This window comes from Myotis daubentonii, chromosome 15 (assembly GCF_963259705.1).
Source record: "Myotis daubentonii chromosome 15, mMyoDau2.1, whole genome shotgun sequence".
NCBI lineage: Eukaryota > Metazoa > Chordata > Mammalia > Chiroptera > Vespertilionidae > Myotis > Myotis daubentonii.
The window spans coordinates 56,523,743-56,544,160 of NC_081854.1; the positions used below are offsets into that span (position 1 = coordinate 56,523,743).

The 20,418-nt window shown below is 60.0% G+C and overlaps 1 protein-coding gene across 1 annotated transcript in view; it reads right to left on the reverse strand.

Annotated features, from left to right (window-relative positions):
* NKD1 (NKD inhibitor of WNT signaling pathway 1) overlaps positions 1-20,418 on the reverse strand; it is a 51,711-nt gene that overhangs the window by 13,198 nt on the left and 18,095 nt on the right. The window contains exon 4 of the mRNA XM_059668091.1: positions 3,295-3,361. Within this exon, the coding sequence (XP_059524074.1) occupies positions 3,295-3,361 (67 nt within the window). The remainder of the gene's footprint in view (positions 1-3,294; positions 3,362-20,418) is intronic.

Below are 20,418 nucleotides of genomic sequence, written 5' to 3' on the forward strand. Positions count from 1 at the left end.
ACTATTCCCCCGGCTCCCCTCACTAACGCCATGCAGGATGTGTCGCTGCTCACGTTTCACAAAGGGAGAGACTGAGCTTAAAGAGCAAACTCGAGCCCGGCCGGTGTGGCTCAGTGGTTGAGCGCTGACCTATGACCCAGGAGGTCAGGGTTTGATTCCCGGTGGGGGCACATGCCCTAGTTGCGGGCTCCATCCCCGGGGGGGGGGGGGGGCGTGCAGGAGGCAGCCGATCCATGATTCTCTCTCATCATGGATGTTTCTCTCTCCCTCTCCCTTCCTCTCTCTCTGAAATCAATAAAAACATCTTTTAAAAGCAACTTGGCCAAGCCATTTCCCTTCTAAAAAGGAACGCCTGCCCATGACTGCCTCTCAGCGCATCCCTCCCTGGAACTGCTCTGCATCTCCTGACCCTGCCCCACCCTCACACTGTGACCCCTGCCCCGAACACTCTCTCTGTCTCTCCGATTCCTGCTCATCCTTCGGGTCCTTGGCTTGGGCCTCCCCACGCCTCCATGCCCCCCGGAACGAGGTTAGGGTTCCTGCCCAGGGAGCCCGTATCACACCGTGGTAGCCGTTACTCAGCTAACTGGCCCCTCCTTCAGGGGTGGGTGCCCCGATGTATAGCACAGAGCCTGTGGCACTATCCAGCGCTCGTCATCATCACCAACGGGAAACGAGAGCAGCAGGCCAGCGTGGCCCAGTGACTGAGCACCAACCCATGACCCAGGAGGCTGCTGGTTCGAGTCCCGGGTTGCGGGTTTGATCCCCAGTAGGGGGGCGCGCAGAAGGCAGCCGATCAATGATTCTCCAGTCATTGATGTTGCTGAATCTCTCTCCCTCGCCCTTCCTCTCTGAAATCAATAAAAATATAAATTTAAGAGGAAAAAGCGGGGGGGAAACCCTCCCAACCAAAGCTCTCTGGCCTTTTTCTCTCCTTGCAGCATCAGGTGCATGGCCTCTGGCCGTGACGTTCAAATCGGACTGAGAAGGGACATCTGTTCAGGGAGGGAGGGGGCCACGCCGGGGCAGGGACAGAGAGAGAGGGGGGGGGGGAGCCTTCTTTGGGCTAAAAATATCATGTCCCTTTCCCGCTCCCCCACCCCCACCCAAGTTGGAACCGGTGATGAAATTCAGCATTTCAAACCTGACCCCAGGCCACCTGAAACTAGGGACGCCTCCCGGGATGTGACGGCGGCAGTCTCTGTGGTGCAGGCGGGGCTGCAGGAAGAGGGGACCTGAGGGGAGCTGCCGTGGGGCCGAACCCGGGCCTCCCGGGCCTGCGGGGTGCAGGGGGCGATGGCTCTGAGCTGCGGGAGAGGAGCCAGCGCCCGGCCCACCTGCCCCCTCCGTCGGGGGACAGTGGGAGTCCCTGCTGCTCTCCAGTGAGTGCCTCCCTGTCTCAGACTCCAGGGCCCCCACCCGCCTCAGGTGCTCAGTTGGTACCGGAATGAAGACGCCGCGGCTGGAGCTCAGTCCTCGGTCGGCTGTGTGGCCCTGACAGGTTCCACCCCTCTCCATCCTCAGCTTTCCAGCTCCACGTGAGGGGACCAGAGGCCTGCCCAGGGCTGTGCAGCGCGATGGATGGCTGAGCCCTCCCCTCTGGGCATCTGGGTGGACTGGCCCGGGGCCGGAGGGGAACATACACCCCGCCTGGTGGCTGAAGGAGAGGATCACCTGACTGGCAGAGGCTTTGAAAAGAGGCTTTGCCTGAACTGGACAGGAAATGACCAAACCGCCGTGGGTCCGTCATCAAGAAAGGTGGACCTGAGCTGGCCGGTGGGCTCAGTGGTTAGAGAATCACCCCCCTGCGCCCCATTTGAGCCGTGTGCCGCCCCTGCCACACCGCACCGGCTGGGGCTTGGGTTCGATGTGGACTTTGTTCTCCCCACAGTTCAAAAGGAACTCCGCAGCCTGGCCCTCGCACCGGCCCGGCCTTAATCTCCCACCCCATGTGCGTGCTCCCAGCTGGCCGGTTAAGGCGGCTAAGACGCTGGATTAGGGCCGGCTTTACATAACAACGCGGGAGCGAAAGCCAGCCTCTCCCGGGATGGCTAAAGGCTTCTTTTCATCTTCCTGCCTCAGATGGCCTTTTCTTCCTCCCGTGCGCAGCCCTCCAGCCCGCCAAGAGGCAGTGAACTTGGCCAACAGGAAGACAAAGGAGAGATTCAGGATTCCGTGAGCTCTCCCTGGCCGGCGCACAGAGGGACACCCACAGCCTCCCACCCCCACCCGCTCCGGGCCAGGTGGGTGCGTCCCCGCGGCCAGAAACCACAGCACCTGCCTGCTGTGCGGTGGCCTGCAGGTCACAGCCGGTCCCCTGCCCTGGGGCGGGCGCCTGAGGGCCACAGCCTCAGTCTCCCTCGGGCAGCAGCCAGAGCAGCCACTCTCCCGGCTTTACGTACTTCTGTGTCCCCCGTTTAACGCTGTCTTTCGCCCTTCGTTTCCCAAGGAATCTGGGGCGGCATTCTCGTAAAAGTTAACGCGCGGGTCACAGCTAACGCCACGGTCCCCTGCACCCCTCTCTCCCACGTGAGGGTCCTCCTCCCGCGCCCGGGAGCGGCTGCTCTGGTCTGTCTAGGCCTCTAGCCACACGGCAGCACACACATGAGCATCCACACGTGTGCACAGGGATGTACAGAGCGGTGCCCGGCCGGCGGCCTTGCTCCGTCAAGGTTAACGTGCTTTCTCGACGTGACGGGTGTCTGCGCCCGCTCTCGCCGCTTTTCGGCCCGGGCTCCTGTGTGAGCCTTCGTTCGAAGGAAGGGGCCGAACAACTTGACCACCGACAGCCCCGTCCGACCCCTCCTCTAGGTCCTAGTTCTTCCTTCAACGCAGCGCTTCCCCTTGAGGAAAGGAGGCGTGACAGCGGAGAGGCGGGAGGGGAGGGGAGGCAGGAGGGGGTGCCCACACGCGTGTGCTCCAGGTGAGTGGACGAGCGGAGAAGGGGGACCAGCACAGCTCCGGGAGGGAGCGCTCACTGCAGCCTGACGCTGTGGGTGGGGCCCGTGAGGAGCCACTGCGCTCACTCCCTCCAGGGCAGCTGCGGTCGAACAGCCCATCCGAGGCCCCACAGCGGCCACACGGCAGGGCTGGACGGGGACCCACGTGGCCCGGCTCCACTCTGGGCCTGGACTGTGGGAGCCACACTTCCCCCTTGCTCCTCAGCCCTCCCCCCCAGAGTCCTGCCCTCCGCCTGGACCACAGGTTTCTGGAGGGTGTGCCGGGCATGTGGTAGACCAGACGGCCCATCCCCTCCGCCCTGCCCGCTGGGAAGAAAGCAATGCAGTCCAGTACCTTCCAGTCGAAAGTCTTCCTCCTCCTCCTCGCTGAGCGTTTCTCTGAAAACCTCGCCCACCAGCTCCTAGAGGAAGGGAAGGCAGGGAGATGAAGGATGCCCCGGGGTCAGGTGGCACCTGGCATCGGGGCGGAAGGCGTGGCGCCGTGAGCATGTGGCTGCCTGGTCGCAAGGAAGCTGGGGCCCTGCTCTGATTGTCCGATGGGAATGTGGGCCAATGAGGCAGGTCCCATCCCACCTGAAAAGCTGGTCATCGGCCCGGCCAGTGTGGCTCAGTGGTTGAGCGTCAACCTATGAACCAGGAGGTCACAATTCAATTCCCAGTCAGGGCACATGCCCGGGCTGTGGGCTCCATCCCCAGTGGTGGCGGGGGGGGGGGGGGGCATGCAGGAGGCAGCCGATCCATGATTCTCTCTCATCATTGATGTTTCTCTCTCTCTCTCTCTCTCTCTCTCCTTCCTCTCTGACATCAATAAACGTATATGTATTTTTAAAAAGTTGATGGTCACACTGCGATGTAGGTGTTAAGTTTTCTCAGCCTGCAGACACCACAAAACACAACATGGGACCACACTTCTCCCTCAGAAAGAGAGTCCCCCCCACCTCAGCAAAAGGCAAAGAGAGGATCATAAAATGCCCCATCTCCCCCGAAGGGGGACAGCAAGAAGAGACCTCAGACTGGACCCTCCTCCCACAGCGGGTCCCGGAGGTTTGTAGCGGGGGGTGTGGTCTGGGGGGGCTCCGACCGCCCTTCCCGTAAACCAGACGCTTCAGCACATGTTGGACCTCCCTGCTCTGGCTTCCATACGCCTCCCTCAGCTCCCCAACACACACACCAGCCGGTCACCAGCCGATCCCTGCACGCGCCTTGCCTGGTCCCCTCCCGTGGGGTAAAGATGTCTGGTAGCCCGCCCTGGCAGGTGTGCTCAATGGTTAGAACGTCAGCCCATGAACCGAAGGGTCTCGGGTTCAATTCCTGGTCAAGGGCACGTACCTGGGTTGCAGGTTCAAGCCCTGGCCCTGGTCAGGGCACATGTGGGAGGCAACCAATCGATGTGCCTCTCTCACATCAATGTGTTTTTTTTTCTCTCTCTAAAAATCAATGGGAAAGAATTTCCTCAGGTGAGGATTAACAAAAAAACAACGATGCCTGGTAGCTCATCCCCGAGGGCAGAGGCTGGTAGCTCATCCCCGAGGGCAGAGGCTGGTAGCTCATCCTCGAGGGCAGAGCGGTCGCCTCAGCCGGTTGCGAGGGGCTGTGGGGTTGGCGGGGATGTGGGGGGGGCCTGGTCAGTCCTCAGGCCGGGACATTTCTGGGATATCCACAGAGGTCCCACCTCTCTGCCCCCTGCCCAGCAGGATGACTCCAGACGAAAGGCTAAGACGAGTTGTCAAACTGTCTTCTGTATTCATTGGTTTTCTGCCAAGAAGAGTTCTGGGATCAAAAAAGATTATTTTAAACGAAGTTAAACAACGTCCCTTCCTGCAGGACTTACTATGGCAACGGACACCGTGAGTCACCGTATAACATGGTCCTCACGTGGCATCCCTCGAACCCCATCAGACCACGGAGTTTGATTTCTCAGAAACACGCCGTGGGATCTGTGTTCCAAGGAACCCACTTTGAGAAACGCTCCTCTTTGCCGGGAGAGAAGAGTTTGGGGGAACCACAGTGCCTGAGCTCTCCCGGGGCCCACAGTGACACGGCGGCAGCGCCTCTGCGACCACAAAATGACAAGCGATAACAAGGGCCCACACTCAGCAGCTGTCCCCGCTTCCCTTTTCGAGAAAAATGAAAAGGAACAGGAAAGCACCCTCTCCCAGAAAAGTCCGGGGGAAGTCCTGCCTCTCAGATGCTCGACAGGAAAGCCAGTGCTCCTCCCGATGAACAAAAACATTAACTAAACGTTTAAAACTGCTTTGTGGGGTCCATCCAGCTTGTGCACTGGACTCAGCCGGGGGCCACTCTCCGTTTTCTGTGCTGTTGGGAGGATACACAGCTAGCGTTTTAGGGTCGGGCTTGGCCTTCTGTTCCCTTCCTTCAAACCCTCCGGGGGCACTGCCTTCTCTTCCTTAGAGGTGGCCACAAGCTGGCCATTCAGACTCGGTGCCCCTGACCCAGCACCAGGCCCCCTCCCCCCTGGCCATCCTGAGCCATGACCGAAACCCAGAACATCTCCTGGGCTGGTAGACTGGCTGCTTGTGTTCACAGAGCCGGAGCTGACAGGGGAGCTGGGAGATGTGACAGGAAAGGGACACACTCAGGTGGCATCATTAGGCAGCAGGGAGGCCCCAGCAGCCAATTAGGGCCGATCTTTCATGCCAGGGGAAGGCGATGGGCTGGCAGGCGGCACTTTCTCGCAGGAGCCGGGGACTGTCCTCAAGGGCACCGCGGACCCCTGCGAGCTGAGGTTCGTCTCCCGGAGCGCGGGTCTCTGTGCTGACCCAGCCACCACCACCCCGGACGCTCCCGGCCCGGCCGATGGCGTCTGCGAGACAAAGGCCCCGGAGTCCGCGTGTCTACAGGCACTCGGAGTTGAAAGACTCCAGATGTCACCACCAACAAAGCGTCTGTCCGGGGCCGTAAGGATGCCTCGCGGGCGCGTCACGCACCCACAGCCTCCTCTGACGGCGGCTTCGGGGCTCTCCGAGAAGAACTGTCTGCTGGGAGGACCTCGCTCTCTGATGAATGAAAGCAGAGTTCTGGCAAGTCCTGGGGCCGGCCTCTTCCGGCTAAGCCCTGCTCAGCTCTGCAGGACGCTTCGAAAGCCCCTCAGCGCCACGGTCCGCTGACAGATACTCAACCATGGGGCCCGTTCATCTCAGCCACGGAGCCCGGCGCCCAGGGCCGGGCAGCGCCGTGTCCCGGTCCTCAGGCTCTGATCGCTAGGCCAGAGGCAACATGGGATAGCTCCCGGCTCCATCACCTCCCTCGCACCTGGACCTGGAGCCACTGCCTTCTCGGAACCTCGGTCTGCCTACCCCTTAAATGGGCACAGTGAGAAACCACAGCAACACCAACACGGCAGCTGACACTTCCGGTGCATTTCTTACGTGCCGGACGCCGTGCCAGGCACCTTATATAAAGAGTGAGTCCTTTAAGCGACACGACGGCCCTGCTCTTTCCATCCCTCGAGGGATAAATGCCCATAAAAACGATTTGCAAATTGCAAAGCGACAGGTATGATTGTTATTAGGTTTCTTGCCTACAAAGAAAATGCCCTCAACCCCCAGGGGCCATGTGAGACGGGAAAATAATGCCAAGACAGCCACTCACATCCCGTACCAAGTGCTCATGGTCCCCCGAGCAGAGCCACCATAGAAAGGGGGTCCCACTAGCCCGTGTTTAAATGAGGAGGAGGCTCCAAGAGCCCAGGTGCCTGGTGCTGGAGCACCAGCCGATGAGGGGCAGGGCCCCGATTCCAGTCAGCTCCTTCGATGCCCGCCTGAGCTTGGACAGTGGCATCAGGGCTCCTGTGGGCACAGGGGCAGAGGTGGCCCAGGGACTTGGCACTGGCCAGGGACCAAGGATCACGCTTAAGGAAGTACAAGACAACCAGCCTGGCCAGCAGCTCTTGTGGGTCAGTGGCCCAGCAGGCCCAGCTGTGGTCTCAAAGGTGCCCACAGCCCTGACCCACGAAGCGTGGGACTTGGCAGAGCCCCGGGCGGGAGCCCTGCAGGCAAGGTCCCGGGCCCGGTCCTCGGGGCCACCACGCAGGAGGCACTCGGGCCTCTAGACAGCCAGGAGCCCCACTGGGAGCCCCGGTGCAGGGGTGCAGGGGTGCGGGGCATGGAGTTGGTGAGACCGCAGTTCAGATCCCAGCTCTGCCTCACACAAGCGGGGTCACCCGGGGAAGGAACTTCATCCCCAGTGTGTGCACAGGGCGGGGGGCCCTCACGCTGTCTCGGGTGCGTGTGAGGATCAAGTAAACCACTGGATAGCAAGTGCTTAGCATTCTGCCTGAGACCACGCCTGGAGCCCAAGAGATCAGTGGCTAGTATTCCTTCTACTCTTTTTTTTTTTTTTTTAATCCTCACCCGAGGATATTTTCCCATTGATTTTTTTAGAGCAGCGGTTCTCAACTTGTGGGTCGCGACCCCTTTGGGGGTCGAACGACCCTTTCACAGGGGTCGCCTAAGACCATCGGTAAACACATATATAATTACATACTGTTTTTGTGATGAATGACTATGCTTTCATGATGTTCAATTTGTCACAATGAAAATACACCCTGCATATCAGATATTTACGTGACGACTCATAACAGGAGCAACATTACAGTGATGAAGTAGCAACGAAAATAATTTTATGGTTGGGGGTCACCACACCATGAGGAACTGTGTTAAAGGGTCGCGGCGTTAGGAAGGTTGAGAACCACTGTTTTAGAGAGAGTGGAGGGGAGGGAGAGGGACACAGAGAGAGAAGCATCGATGTAAGAGAGGCCCACGGATTGGCTGCCTCCCACACTCGCCCCAACGGAGGCCAGGGATTGAGCCTGCAACCGAAATACATGCCCTTGAACAGGAATCGAACCCGAGACCCTTCAGTCCACGGGCCGACGCTCTAACTACTGAATCAAACTGGCCAGGGCATTACTTCTACTCTCGTTGTCAGATGGCCACAGATCACTCCTGGGGGAGGTGGGAAGGCTCCCACAGACATCTAGACACACGCCCCCAGCCTGGCACGCCCTTCCTCCTGCTCTGCATTCAGTCTTCACCGCAATCCTTGGAGTGGTACCGTTCCTGCCCCCACTTTACAGATGAGAAAACTGAGGCACAGACATGAACGACTTGTCCAAGGTCACTCAGCTCGTGGCAGAGCCAGGCCTGAAGGCAGGCGGTGTGGTTCCAGCGCCCATGCCCTTCACCCCCGCCCTGTGAGAAGCCATCCCCTGCCATCCCCCCACCGCTCCTGCCAGGCCCGCTCTCCTCTGGCCTCCAGCACGGAGCGTCAGCCTCTGCTCCAAGTTCTCATCAGACGCCTCCTCCGGGATCCCCAGGCCCCCGAGCCCCTCCCCAGACTCTCTGCCCCCCCCTCACCCCCCACCCTGATGCCAGGCTGCCTCCTGCCCAGTGGCTGGGCTTGGGGGCCTCTCCGGCCACAGGGCCCGGACCTGCCTCCCTCCCACATCCCAGCAGTGCCCTCCTCTGCCCCACACGGGCCCCAGGAAGAGGCCAGCTCCTCGGGCGCTGGGTGTGCAGCCAGCTCCAGCCTGAGCCCAGAAGCGCAGGCTCGATGCCTTATAAGGCCTCGGGGGACGGGAACCACATCAAAGCGGGGCCTTGGGGAGCGGACTGGAGTTCAGCTGGGCTTTTTCCTCTTTGTCTCCGGACTGACTCCGTGCTCCTGAGCGGAATCTCTCCCCCCGCCGCCTTCCCCCAGTGCTTTGTCAACCTTCCTGTGCGCTAAGAGCTAACAGATGTCGGTGCCCCGGGTTTCAAAAAAAACTCCTGGTACCCACAGAACCCAGACGGCTCAGAGGTCCCAGGAATGCGCGGGGCTGGGCCGGGCCAGTGGGAGGCGGAGGCTGGAGGCAGGGCCTGGCCACCCTGAAACCCTTCCCTCCGAGCAGTCTGCCCTGGAGCCGCCCCAGGACATTCCTGGCCAGCTCTCCCCTCCCGGCTGGGCAGCCGGCTGAGTCCTGGGGAGCCCGCGCCTCAGCGGCTGCCTCGCTGAGCTGCTCCCCGCACCCTGGGGGTCCAGCCCCACTTGTTCTCTGGACTCCAGGGTCTGCCTGTCAGGAGGGTGGACCTGGGTGGGTGGTGGGACGGCAGAGCTTGGCAGGAAGGCTTCCACCCTAAGGCCACAGGCAGCCCGGCCACCAAAGTCTACTTCCTGGGCGTCCCCCCAAGCGGTCGGCATCCACACACCTCCCCCCAACTCCCCCAGAACCGGGTCCCATCTGGGCTGCCACAGTTGTCTGTACATCGGTTCTCTCTCTCTCTCTCTCTCTCCCCTCCCCTCTCTAAAATCTACTCTTGCCATAAGCAATAAGATCAGGGAAATCATAGGTGTGTGAGGTCCTAGTGGTTTTTTTTTAAATAACGCATAGCCTGACCAGCATGGACGGAGCATCGGCCTGTGCACTGAAGGGTCCCAGGTTTGATTCCTGGTCAAGGACACGTATCTGGGTTTCAGGTTCGATCCCAGCCCAGGTCGGGGTGCGTGCAGGAGCAACCAATGGATGTATCTCTCTCACATCGATGTTTCTCTCTCCTCCTCCTCCTCCTCCTTCCTCCCCTCCACTCTCTAAAAAAAACAATCAGCGGAAACATCCTTAGGTGAGAATTACAGATACACACCCTGTCCACCATTCCCCCACGCCAGTGTCCTGTGGAATGTGGGTCATGCTTTGGGAACCAGACACTTTAAAGAGTCCTGCACGGCCCTAGCCAGTTTGGCTCAGTGGATAGAGCGTCGGCCTGTGGACTGAAGGGTCCCAGGTTCGATTCCGGCCAAGGGCACATGCCCGGGTTGTGGGCTGGGTCCCTTGTGGGGGGCGTGCAGGAGGCAGCCAATCAATGACTCTCATCATTGATGTTTCCATCTCTCTCTCCCTCTCCCTTCCTCTCTGAAAGCAATAAAAATATATTAAAAAAAAAAAAAAGTCCAGCAGGGAGGTCCCCTTCCCCCACCCCTACCCCGAGCCACCGGGCTGGTTCCAACAGGAGGGAAGGGGTGGGGGAGGGGGCACCAAGGGGGGCAGCACCTGGTGACGATGGGGCAATGGCTCTCGCAGCCCAGCGGACGCTCCCCGCACCCGACCGCAGGCCCTCCTGGGAGGCTCCGGTTCTAGAATGTGATTGCTGGGCCTGGAGAAAACTGGCTAATGCCAAAGGGAAACGGCCAGGTTGGGCATTACCCAGAATCCTCCAGCCTGTGGGGTTTCTGAGCTGGGATGACCCACCGCCAGGCAGACTGTGCAGGACCGGAGGCCCTGTCACCGGGGCTGCCCTCCCGGTGCTCGGAGGAGCTGCTCCGGTGGAAAGCGGGGTCCGACGGGCTTGTGGCAGTGACTGAGTCATGAACACAAACCACCCAGAGACAAGAACCACCTGCATTTCTTCAGCGAGGGCCTGGCCCATGCCCAGAGCTCTGCTCAGCCGGGAGGTCGTGGCTGACCTCTCCGACGACCCTGGGAGCCGGTGCTCCACCCCGAGGAAACCGAGGCCTCGAGAAGGGAGGTGACTGGCTCTCGGGTCTGATGTTCAGCCCTGGCTCCTGCCCTAGTCCCCGACCCACCCAGCACCCACCCTGCCCAGACCCTGCCCGCCACACAGCCAGCCGCCACCCGCGGACCTCCACCGCCGCCTCCCGCTCCGCACCGCCGCGCTGACACCGGGAGGGACCGCAGGGCTGTGACGGGCTCCGATCTCCGAGCAGCTGGCACTGCCCCGGCCAGCGCTCCTGGCCCGGGCACAGGCCTGGCGCTGCTGCCAGGGTCCAGCGCGTGTGCCCTGCTGAGCAGAGTGGCCGTGAGCCAGGCTGCTAGGACAGACAGCGCTGTCATCCGCCCCCAAAGGACGGGGTCCCCACAGACAGAGCCACCTGCGGGGGGAGGGTGTGCACCCCTGCCGGGCACAGGGCCGGGCATCCTGCGCCTCCTTATTGCACAGGGGATGGGGTCCTCTCCTCTCCACGCCCCAGGAGCCCTCACTTTCAGGAGAGGACGCAGAACAACGCCTGGGCCGGACGCTGTGCGCCTCCTGCTGGGCGCACACACACAGCACACATCACACACAGGTACACACACTCTCACACTCACACAAACTCACACACACTCTCACTGTCACGCACACCTCACACAACACACACCTGCCACACACCTCAGTCAGGAATAACAGCAGAGTGCGCTGGAGAAGACACCCGAGCGAAGGGAAAGCGGCCGTCGGCGGGAAGGGACGCATCCTGGCGGTGAGCTTGGCAGCTGGCCAGTAAAACAGGCGATCTTCTGATCCCAGCTGGGCAGGATGGGGGTGGGGGGGGGCAACGGCTCCTCTGTCCCCAGGCCCCACCCCCCACTCCCACAGTCACGCCACACACGGACCAAGACGAGACCACGGCCTCTCCCCGCTCCCGGCTGTCTGTGCACGCGTGGGACGCTGGGGGCTGGCAACCCCTCTCTGTGGCCATGCGATGCAGGCAGGCCTTGATCTCAGAAACAGCATGAGGCCAGCTGAGCATGTCCAACAGGCTGTCCCTGGGGGCAGAGTGGGGGGCAGCTCTCTCCTCCCCACACCCCCCCCACGGCGGCGCACCAACTCCAACTGTTCCCACTCTCAGGCAAGCAAAGATCTAAAACCAGATTTTATTATTATTTTTTAATCCTCATCCGAGGGTATTTTCCCATTGATTTTTAGAGAGTGGAAGAGGGAGGGAAGGACAGAAACATCGATGTGAGAGAAACACATCGATTGGTTGCCTCCTGCACGCACCCTGACCAGGGCCCAGGCTGAGGAGGAGCCTGCAACCGAGGTACATGCCCTTGACCGGCACCGAACCCGGGACCCTTCAGTCCTCAGGCGGACACTCCATCCACTGAGCCAAACCGGCGAGGGATAAAAACACACTTTTTTAAAGGGACTCTGTCACCACCGAGTGGTCCCCTGGGAAGTCATGGAGGTCATGGTACGACCTTGACCTTCCTTGGAGAGCCACCGGCCTGAAACATGCTAGACCTCACAAATAAACACGCAGGACACGCGATCGCATTTGCATCTTAGACTCAATCATGTCTAGTAGACATACGTCCCACGCAGTATTGGGGATATGAATATTGTTACTTACCTGAAGTTCCTGTATTTTATCTGAGAACCCCGCCCCTCGGCACTTTCATCCGTGAGGTGTGGACAGGGCTGATCTCTCCCCCTAACCACAGGGTGGATGCATGTCCCAGGCCTGACCCCTGGGGACTCTGCACATCCCTGGCCACGAGGCTGGGCACGAGGCCCAGGCCAGGTCAGAGAGATGCAACTCCAAGACAACTGCTCTCTTCTGCTGACATGAACGAGATGAGATCTGGCACTGAGGGGAACATCTTACCTCCTTACCTCTTTGTCTAAAAAAAAAGAGCCAACACAGAGAGAAAAGCAGATCCAAAAGAGGAAGCGATAGAAAATGGGTCCTGACCACACTGTCCGAGCACCTGGATCCAACCATACCTGACGCTCGTATTCCCCTGGGCCTTTCAAGGAAATGAACCGCTCCCTCGCCCCCTTTGCTTGAACCATGAACTTCTTTTCTGTTACGAACCGAATCGCTGAAGGCGTCCTGCCCAACCCCGCCTCCTCTCACCCACCCCCCCCGGGCACCACGCTGGGCACAGAGTCCGTGTCCGGAGAACAGTTACATTGCCTCTACCCATAATTTTACAATGCACTGTGGACCGCAGCGAGGGACTATGGCAAAGGCTGGGCTGTGAGGTCAGACAGGCTCCATTCCCACCCCAGCTCCGCCCCACCCTCCCCTCATTCCAGTGTCCTACACAACGAACTCGAGTCTCTGTGAGCCTCAGTGTCCTCGTGGGTAAAACAAAGACACTAGCCCCTGGGTCTGGGTGTCCATATAATTTTACTGCCCAAACTGGGACCCTTTGGAGAGTGAAAGGGACGCTATAACCAGGCGTGGCTCAGTGGTGAGGGTCGACCTCTGAATCAGGAGGTCACGGTTCAATTCCCGGTTGGGGCACATGCCTGGGTTGCAGGCTCGATCCTCAGTGTGGGATATGTAGGAGGCAGCCCATCAATGATTCTCTCTCATCATGTTTTTATCTCTCTCTCTCTCTCTCTCCCTTCCTCTCTGAAATCAATAAAAATATATATTTTAAAAAATAACCAGGCCAGGACAACAGGAGTGACTGGGACTGTCATGGGTCAATGGGCCCCCGGTAGCCCTGCCTACAACCTGCCCAACCCCACTTTCCCCACGGTCAACTCCTTCCATCCTGTCTCCCCTCCCCTCTCCCCACCCCTGCCCTCTGTCCAAGATGCTCCCCATTCTCTCCTATCTACTTCCTCATTCCTACTCCAGTCTCAGCTGTGATGTCCCCCCTGGGCCCCCAGACTCAGTATGGCCCCCCGACCGCCTGTGATGGTCACGGTCACCCCAGCGCTCTGCCTCATTGTCACTTGTGGATCGCCAGTCTCCCCGACGTGGGTAGAGAAACTCACCGAGAACAGGGGCCAGACAGCCTCCCTCATCACGGAAGGCCCTGCTGGGCTGCCACAGTGTCTAACACAGACGCAGCCAAACCCAAACCACCCCCCCTTCCCTCCTCCCGCAGGTCCTGTGTTCTCTCTGTGGATGAAAACACCCGGGGTGAGCTGTCCAGCAGGGGCCTGACCGGAGTGGGGACGGTGGGCAGGGGGCTGAGTCGGGTAGGACCGGCCCTGGGAGACCAGGACATGCTGATAACGTTCTCCGAGCTGCTGACTCTGGGGACAGCAACCCCGCGAGGCCCCGCCCAGCTCGGCAGCCGTGCGCTGGCCCTGTGATGGCTTCCACTGATCTGGGGCCAACACGACTGGCCCCGGGCCGGTCATCTGTTCCAGAATCCAGCCCTGGCTCCGGCTCAAAACACAGGCCCGGCGACCTCACCAGCTCTGCCCGCGGCCGCGGCCGAGTCACTGCCCAGAAAGCAGACTGGACAGGTGCAGAGGCCTCTCCAACCCGAGGCCCCGGCCGGGATGTGCCACACGCAGACCAGGCTGCTGCGCCCCTGAGCAGATGGCGGCCTCTCGGGTCCCTGGGCCCCGTCCCACGCAGCTCCCTGGCCTCCCAGGGCAGCCTCCCGCCTGATTTCTTGGTTCAGCCAGGCCCGCGGCCTGAGGTTGGCTACCTGAGGAACGCTTTGCCACCCCGGCCCCTCGGCTCACGCCCATCCCACTCCTTTATTTTCACAGGGTCCCTCCCTGCTCTGCAGCCCTCACTGGCTCCCTATTTCCAACCAACTCAATCCCCTCTGTGGTCTTGCCCTACCTTCCCAGGCCGGCTCATGGGAGTCGAGTGGTGATGGTGAGGGAAAAGGCCAGCCCAGGAGCCTCGCGCTGTGCCTCAGTTCCCCCATTGGGCAAAAGGGAGGAGGCAAGGCAAGGAGGTGTCTCCCAAGGCTTTTCTGCTCCGACAGTCCATGATTCCAGGGGCTCGTGATGGGGCCAATCAGCCAGGCCCTGACCTCCGTCTTCTGCTGTCTCAGGCCACCCAGAGCGAGGGCCCCCGCCCATGCACAGGACCAGGGCCAGGCTCCCGGACCGCCGGCCTCAGGAGCGGAAGTGCTGTGGGGAGCAGGGAGGTCATCTGTGGATCTGAATGTGTCCCCCAACCAGACTGGATCAGCCCTGCACCTGGCTCTCGGGCGCCCGCGCCCAGCCCCAGGGCGCTGCCGTGACCACACAGAGACGCGCAGCTCCAACTCAGGAACTGCAAAGCTACACCTGCGTGGAGTGAAGGGCGGACACACAGCTGCATGAAGCACCCAGGAAGGACCCCACGGCCTTAACCGCACAGTAGGTTGAGTGCTAACGGCCCTGAGCGCACAGTGGGGCCACAGGGAGCCAGCAGCATCGCCAAGGGGCATGGGGCCCATCGTCTGCCCCTGGCTGCCTGGGGTTTGGGTCTTGGCTCTATCACCGACCAGCTGTGTGATGCTGGGCAAGGTGTTCCCCTCCGCCCTGCCTCAGTTTCCTCCCCTGCAAAATAGACCAACAATATCCACCTCATGGAGCTAGCAGGATGGTGACCTAGGTGACATCTGCACCGCACTCAGGACAGGGCCTGGCTCGTCGGAAGCGCTCTGGAAATGTGTGCGCGATAAATGAAAACAAAGGTTCGCGTAAAGTACATGGAGATTAACAGAAAAGGAGGATGACCCCCCCACACCCCAAAGGGGATGACCGCTCGTGAACGCCTTCAGCGTGTGCAGGTCTGGCATGCAGGAGGCATGAACGTGTGGGCGTTCCTGCTTCTCCCCTGGGGCGCCTGCCCAGCCTGCCCGAGGGGCGCTGTGTCCTGGAGCCTGACCGTGAGCGGCGATCGCAGCTCCGCGCGTGAACTGACCCCTGGCGTGAGGACAGCGACCGCCCCCCAGAGCCAGGCACACAGCGGGCACCGCATCCGGTAAACGCACAGTGGGCAAAGGCGCCCTCACCACACAGAGGAGCGGAGAGCCTCCTGGGCATGCGCGTTAAGCAGCCGAAGACGCAAGGAAACCTGAACGTCACGGCTCCGCTCGTCTGGGGCGCAGGGGTAAACGGCCGCCGTTACTGCTGCTCTGGCTGCTCTTGTTTTTACTCTTATAGGTTCTCATTGGAGAGAAGAGAGAGAAATCGAGGCAGATGATTTCCCGATGCAGCCCTCGGGGAGGAGAGGAGGGAGGCTGAGGCACAGAGAGAGGGATGAGGGATGGGCGCCTGCAGTGGGGGGAGAGGGGGGCGCTGGGAGGAGGGAGGCCTGGCCTGAGCAGGCGCTTGGCGGCGGGTCTTGGAGGCAGGAGGCCTCTGGAGAGCCAGCCCGGCCTCAGAAGTCAGGCCAGCCTGCAGTTCCCGGCATCCCGGCCCCAAGTCCCCACTCGGCCGGCTGCCCAGGGTGCTCAGGCCCTTCCAGGGCCCGGGATGTGCGTCCAACGCAGCTTCATCTCAGACTCGGGCCCAGAATTCCTTGGCCGCGGGGACCACGTCTCCAAGAGGCTGATAGAGGCAGCTGCTGGGCGCCTTCTCCCGCTCTCCCGCCCCGGGCCCCGGCCAGCCTCAGCCGGCTCCCGAGCAGAGGAGCCTGAAACTGCCGGTGTCCCAGCCCCGGTCCCAGGCGCCGATTCGGTACAAATGCCAGCGAGGGCCTTGGCCCCTCGGCGTCCGAATGGTGGCAGGCACCACGTGGTCCAAATCTGAATCGAATGACAGGTCTGCCCACCCTGGAACGAAATCTCCGGAAAGGCCACGTTTTGAAGGATAAGGAACAACAACGACAAAAAGAAAACGAACCCTCTCTGTTCCCCAGAGCAGCACCTCCTGAAGGTCACAGCATGCCTGACCCTTCAGGGGAGCCAGGGAAGAGGCCCCCCAATCTGGAAGGCGTGAGGCCGCCACGCTCTTTGCAAAGACGTGGGTCTGGAAATGGCCACCTGTAAGATCTGGCCTCCCTCGGGCCCGGGAGGGAGCAGGGCTCTCCCAGCACAGAGAAGAGCCTCATCTTGGCGGGAGCTCCAGGCAGAGGCCCAAGGGGCTGCTGCAGGGAGAGCAGCGCTGGGAGGGCCCTTAATCGTTTAACGGAAATCACATTCAGGCCTAATTAGCAGACAGCTCCACATTGGCGATCTGAGGCCCATCGGCGCTCACGGACTAATTAGCTGAGACATCGTAGGGGGGGGGGGGGGGGATGCACGCTGGCCTCCTCAGAAGCATCCCAGGGAGCCCCGCAGATCAAGGCTGGCATCTGGTCCAGACACGGCCTCACTCTGGCCGGGCAAAGAGGCAGAAGCATTGCTGGGCAGGAAACGCACCTTCCCACACGCTCAGCTCAGGGCGACCGAGCTGGCAACCTCCCTCTGCACGCACGATCCCACCCCCGCCCCCCAGACCCCACTCCTCGAGCCCTGGAGGCTCACAGCCACTGAGGGGTGTTGCAAAATAGACCAACAGCATCCCGGATCAGAAAAACAAGCCACCGGCTCTGTGGGAGCCCACAAGTACCCGGAGCCACAAACAGACCACAGAGAGTGGGCACTGGCTGCGCCGCCAGCTCTCCCAACCCAGTTGCTTCTGAGCAAGTGGGCGGGGGGTGTGGGGGGGGGGGGCGGCCTCACACAGCAAGGAGGACTCGAAATCTCCGCGAGGAGTTCGCAGAAGACAAAACCTTTGCAAAGGCAGAGGGTGCATCTTTGAGAGGCCCTCAGGCATCTGGCAGGAGCAGGTGCACGCATCAGTGTGGTTCCCGTGCGGAGTGAGCGCACCAAACCCAGGACTCACCTTAGGGCTGGGGCAGTGTCAGATATCTGCGCCAAACACTCTCCCCCTTCCACGTGTGGGTTGTCAGGGGAGGTGGCTGCCCAGGTGGGACTACATTTCCCAGCACCCCTTGCATCATGGGGCCATGTGATTACGTGCTATGCGCCACTTCGCACCCAGGGATCACATGAAGTGGGTAGTTTTTCCATTCTCTCATTCCCCTTTCATCAGCTGGAAGCAGAGAACTCAGAAGCCCTGGCAGATGAATGAGCCAAAAGATGGAAGGAGCCTGGGCCACTAAATCAGTACCTGGGTGACAGTCACCTTCCAACCAAGATACCTGTTTCAGACAGGTATGTGATGATAAATATAATTCTAGTGTATTAAGCCACTGTATTATCAAGATTTATTTGCTCCTAGAGGCCCGATGCACAAAATTCGTGCAAGAGTAGGCCTTCCTTCCCCGGCTGCCGGCACCCCCCTGGCACCCGGGACCCGGGCTTCCCTCACAGCCCCGGCTTTGTCTGGAAGGATGTCTGGCCTAATTAGCATATTATGCTTTTATTAATTTAGGTAACAATGAGGGTTACCCAATCCAAATCAGGAGAAGAAAGGAAAAAAAATGCCATGAGTCCAGAAACCAAATCCTCACCAGGTGGGCAGCTCAAGGCAAAAGCAATGCAGGAAAAACTCACCTTGCTACGCCAGACCAGCCACTGCCTCCTACATGCAGCCCACCAGAGAGTCTCCAAGTACAGGTCAACTTTACGACCCCTGGGTGCTCAGTTATGCCTACTACCTTGATCAGGAATAAGTTACAAAAACTTATTTTGGAAAAAACAGTTATTCACCAAATGTATTCTGCCCACCCACCCAACGAGGGGGGGGTGGGGAGAATTGGTCTCAACCTTGAACAAAAGGCAGGAATAAGCCAGGGACCTATCAACCAATCTTGGGAACTCAGAATCTTCCAGAAGCCAGGAGTGGGTTTGGAAAGCTCTGAAGCCAAGGGGAACCCACCTACCTTGGCACTATTGCTGTCGTCCTAACCAAGACTGTCTCCCGCGTGCCGGTGCCCCTGCTCCCATGGAGCAGCCCTGCTCTTCAGGGCGCCCCCTAGTGGCCATGCCCACATATAGGCCCGGTGTTTCCAGATCTCCCATCCTCTCATATCTGGACTTTTCTGTAAAATGTCCGATTTTTAAATGCTGGCAACTAATGGATGAAAAATAATTGTTTTATCCTGTAAGAGCCAAAACCACAGTGCAGGTCACCAGCTGAGCCTCTGCTACATCCAGGGGGGAAACGAGACAGGGCAGGGCCCCCTCCCCGGCACGGGAGCCCCTGAGCACCCTGAAGGCTGAACTCGGCCCCACAGGCCTGGGAAGGAGCCCGCAGACCTGAGACACACACCAAGGCAGAGACGATGAGGAATCCGAGTTAGTTCTGGGGGGAAACTGAGCACTCGGGCTGACCGACCCAACGTCCCCACCCCCATCAGCCTCGGCTCCCCCAAATCCAAGCACCTCCCCGCTGCAGTGCCCAAGGCCCCAGCCCAGAGGCTCTGGTCTACGAAGCAAATGCTCCTGAGCCCAGACTCTGGGCGCCACGGAATCTTTTATTTTTAATTTATTTTATTAATTTTTAAAAAATATTTTTTCATTGATTTCAGAGAGGAAGGGAGAGAAACATCAATGATGAGAGAGAATCATGGACCAGCTGCCTCCGGTACGCCCCCCCACTGGGGATGGAGCCCGCAACCCGGGCCTGTGCCCTTGACTGGGAATGGAACCGTGACCTCCTGGTTCCTAGGTGGATGCTCAGCCACGGAGCCACGCCGGCCACGCCACCGCTGCATCTTTCAGAGCTGATGTTCGCCCAGGACTGGTGCCCCTGTCTCCGAGCCCCTACTTAAAGGACTTGTTCTGAGCCAGCTCCCTTCACTTCCAGCGAAAACTGGGTTACTAGGGGGAGGGCAGTGGAGGACCTAATAAATCTTAGACTATACTTCTTGGCTACAGGGGGAAAAAACACACCCTACTTACCGGTGTCATGAAAGGACTCTCCGCGACTCTGTGAAGAGCGCGGGTTCAGAAGTTACTATTGTATTCAAGCTGTATTAAATCAAGCTGTGAGCAGCGCCGGGTTATGCTTTTAAAGAATGCCCTGAGCCAATTCTGCCGTTTAAAGGGAAAGGGGAAAGTTTCCAAGCCTTCCATAAATTCCGACAAGAGGAAGTTTCAGACCTGGGTGTTCGGTGCGGGGCCCCCGCGTGGAAACAGCTTGGTTTCATGTATTTGCTTTTACTGTTCAAACTTGAGGGTCTTTTAACTTTTTATTTTTACAGGGCTCAGAAGAAAGGGGAGAGAGAGCCATTTGCTCACCGGGTGCCAAAGAAAACCCCCGGGCCTCCGTCAGAGGGCCCCTGCCTGGGCGGCGGGGAGGGGCCCCCCGGCTGCGGCACCCCCCAGTGCGGGCCCTCCCCCGCCCCCCACACCAGGCCTGTGCACCCGGCTGCTGATGAACTGGGCCGGATCGATTCAGGCCGAGCGTGTGCGTGGAGCCCAGGCAGGACAGTCCCCTGGCCGGGCCTGAGCTCCGGCTGCGGCAGCGGGAGGAACAGAATGGAGTCTTTCCAGAAACAGGCCACCAGCCGAGGAATATCCTAAATATAGCCCCCGGGGGAGGCTGTGTCAGCTCAGCCCGGCACCAGAGAGGCCCAGCATCGCGCGGAAATGTCAACCAAAGCAAGCAGGCCCTCCCAGGACACCTCAGCCCCAAGCCCTGCCTTCAGGGAGTCACCCCAGTTTCCAATGCCCGGCTCCACTTGCCAAGCGCTGTCCGCCCAGGAGGTGGTCCAGGCCAGTGCCATGTACCCATCTGACAGGCAGGAAAACTGAGTCCCAGGAGAGGACGTAGGAAGCGGAGGGAGCACAGGCGGTCCTGAGTGAGGATCCAATATCAAGATCCAGCGCTCGAGCCCGGGCAGGGTGGCTCAGTGGTTGAGTGTCAATCTCTGAACCGGAAGGTAGCAGTTCAGTTCCCAGTCAGGGCACATGCCCAGGTTGTGGGCTTGATCCCCAGTAGGGGGCGTGCAGGAGGCAGCCGATCCACGATTCTCTCTCATCATTGATGTTTCCAACTCTCTTTCTCCCTCTCCCTTCCTTTCTGAAATCAAT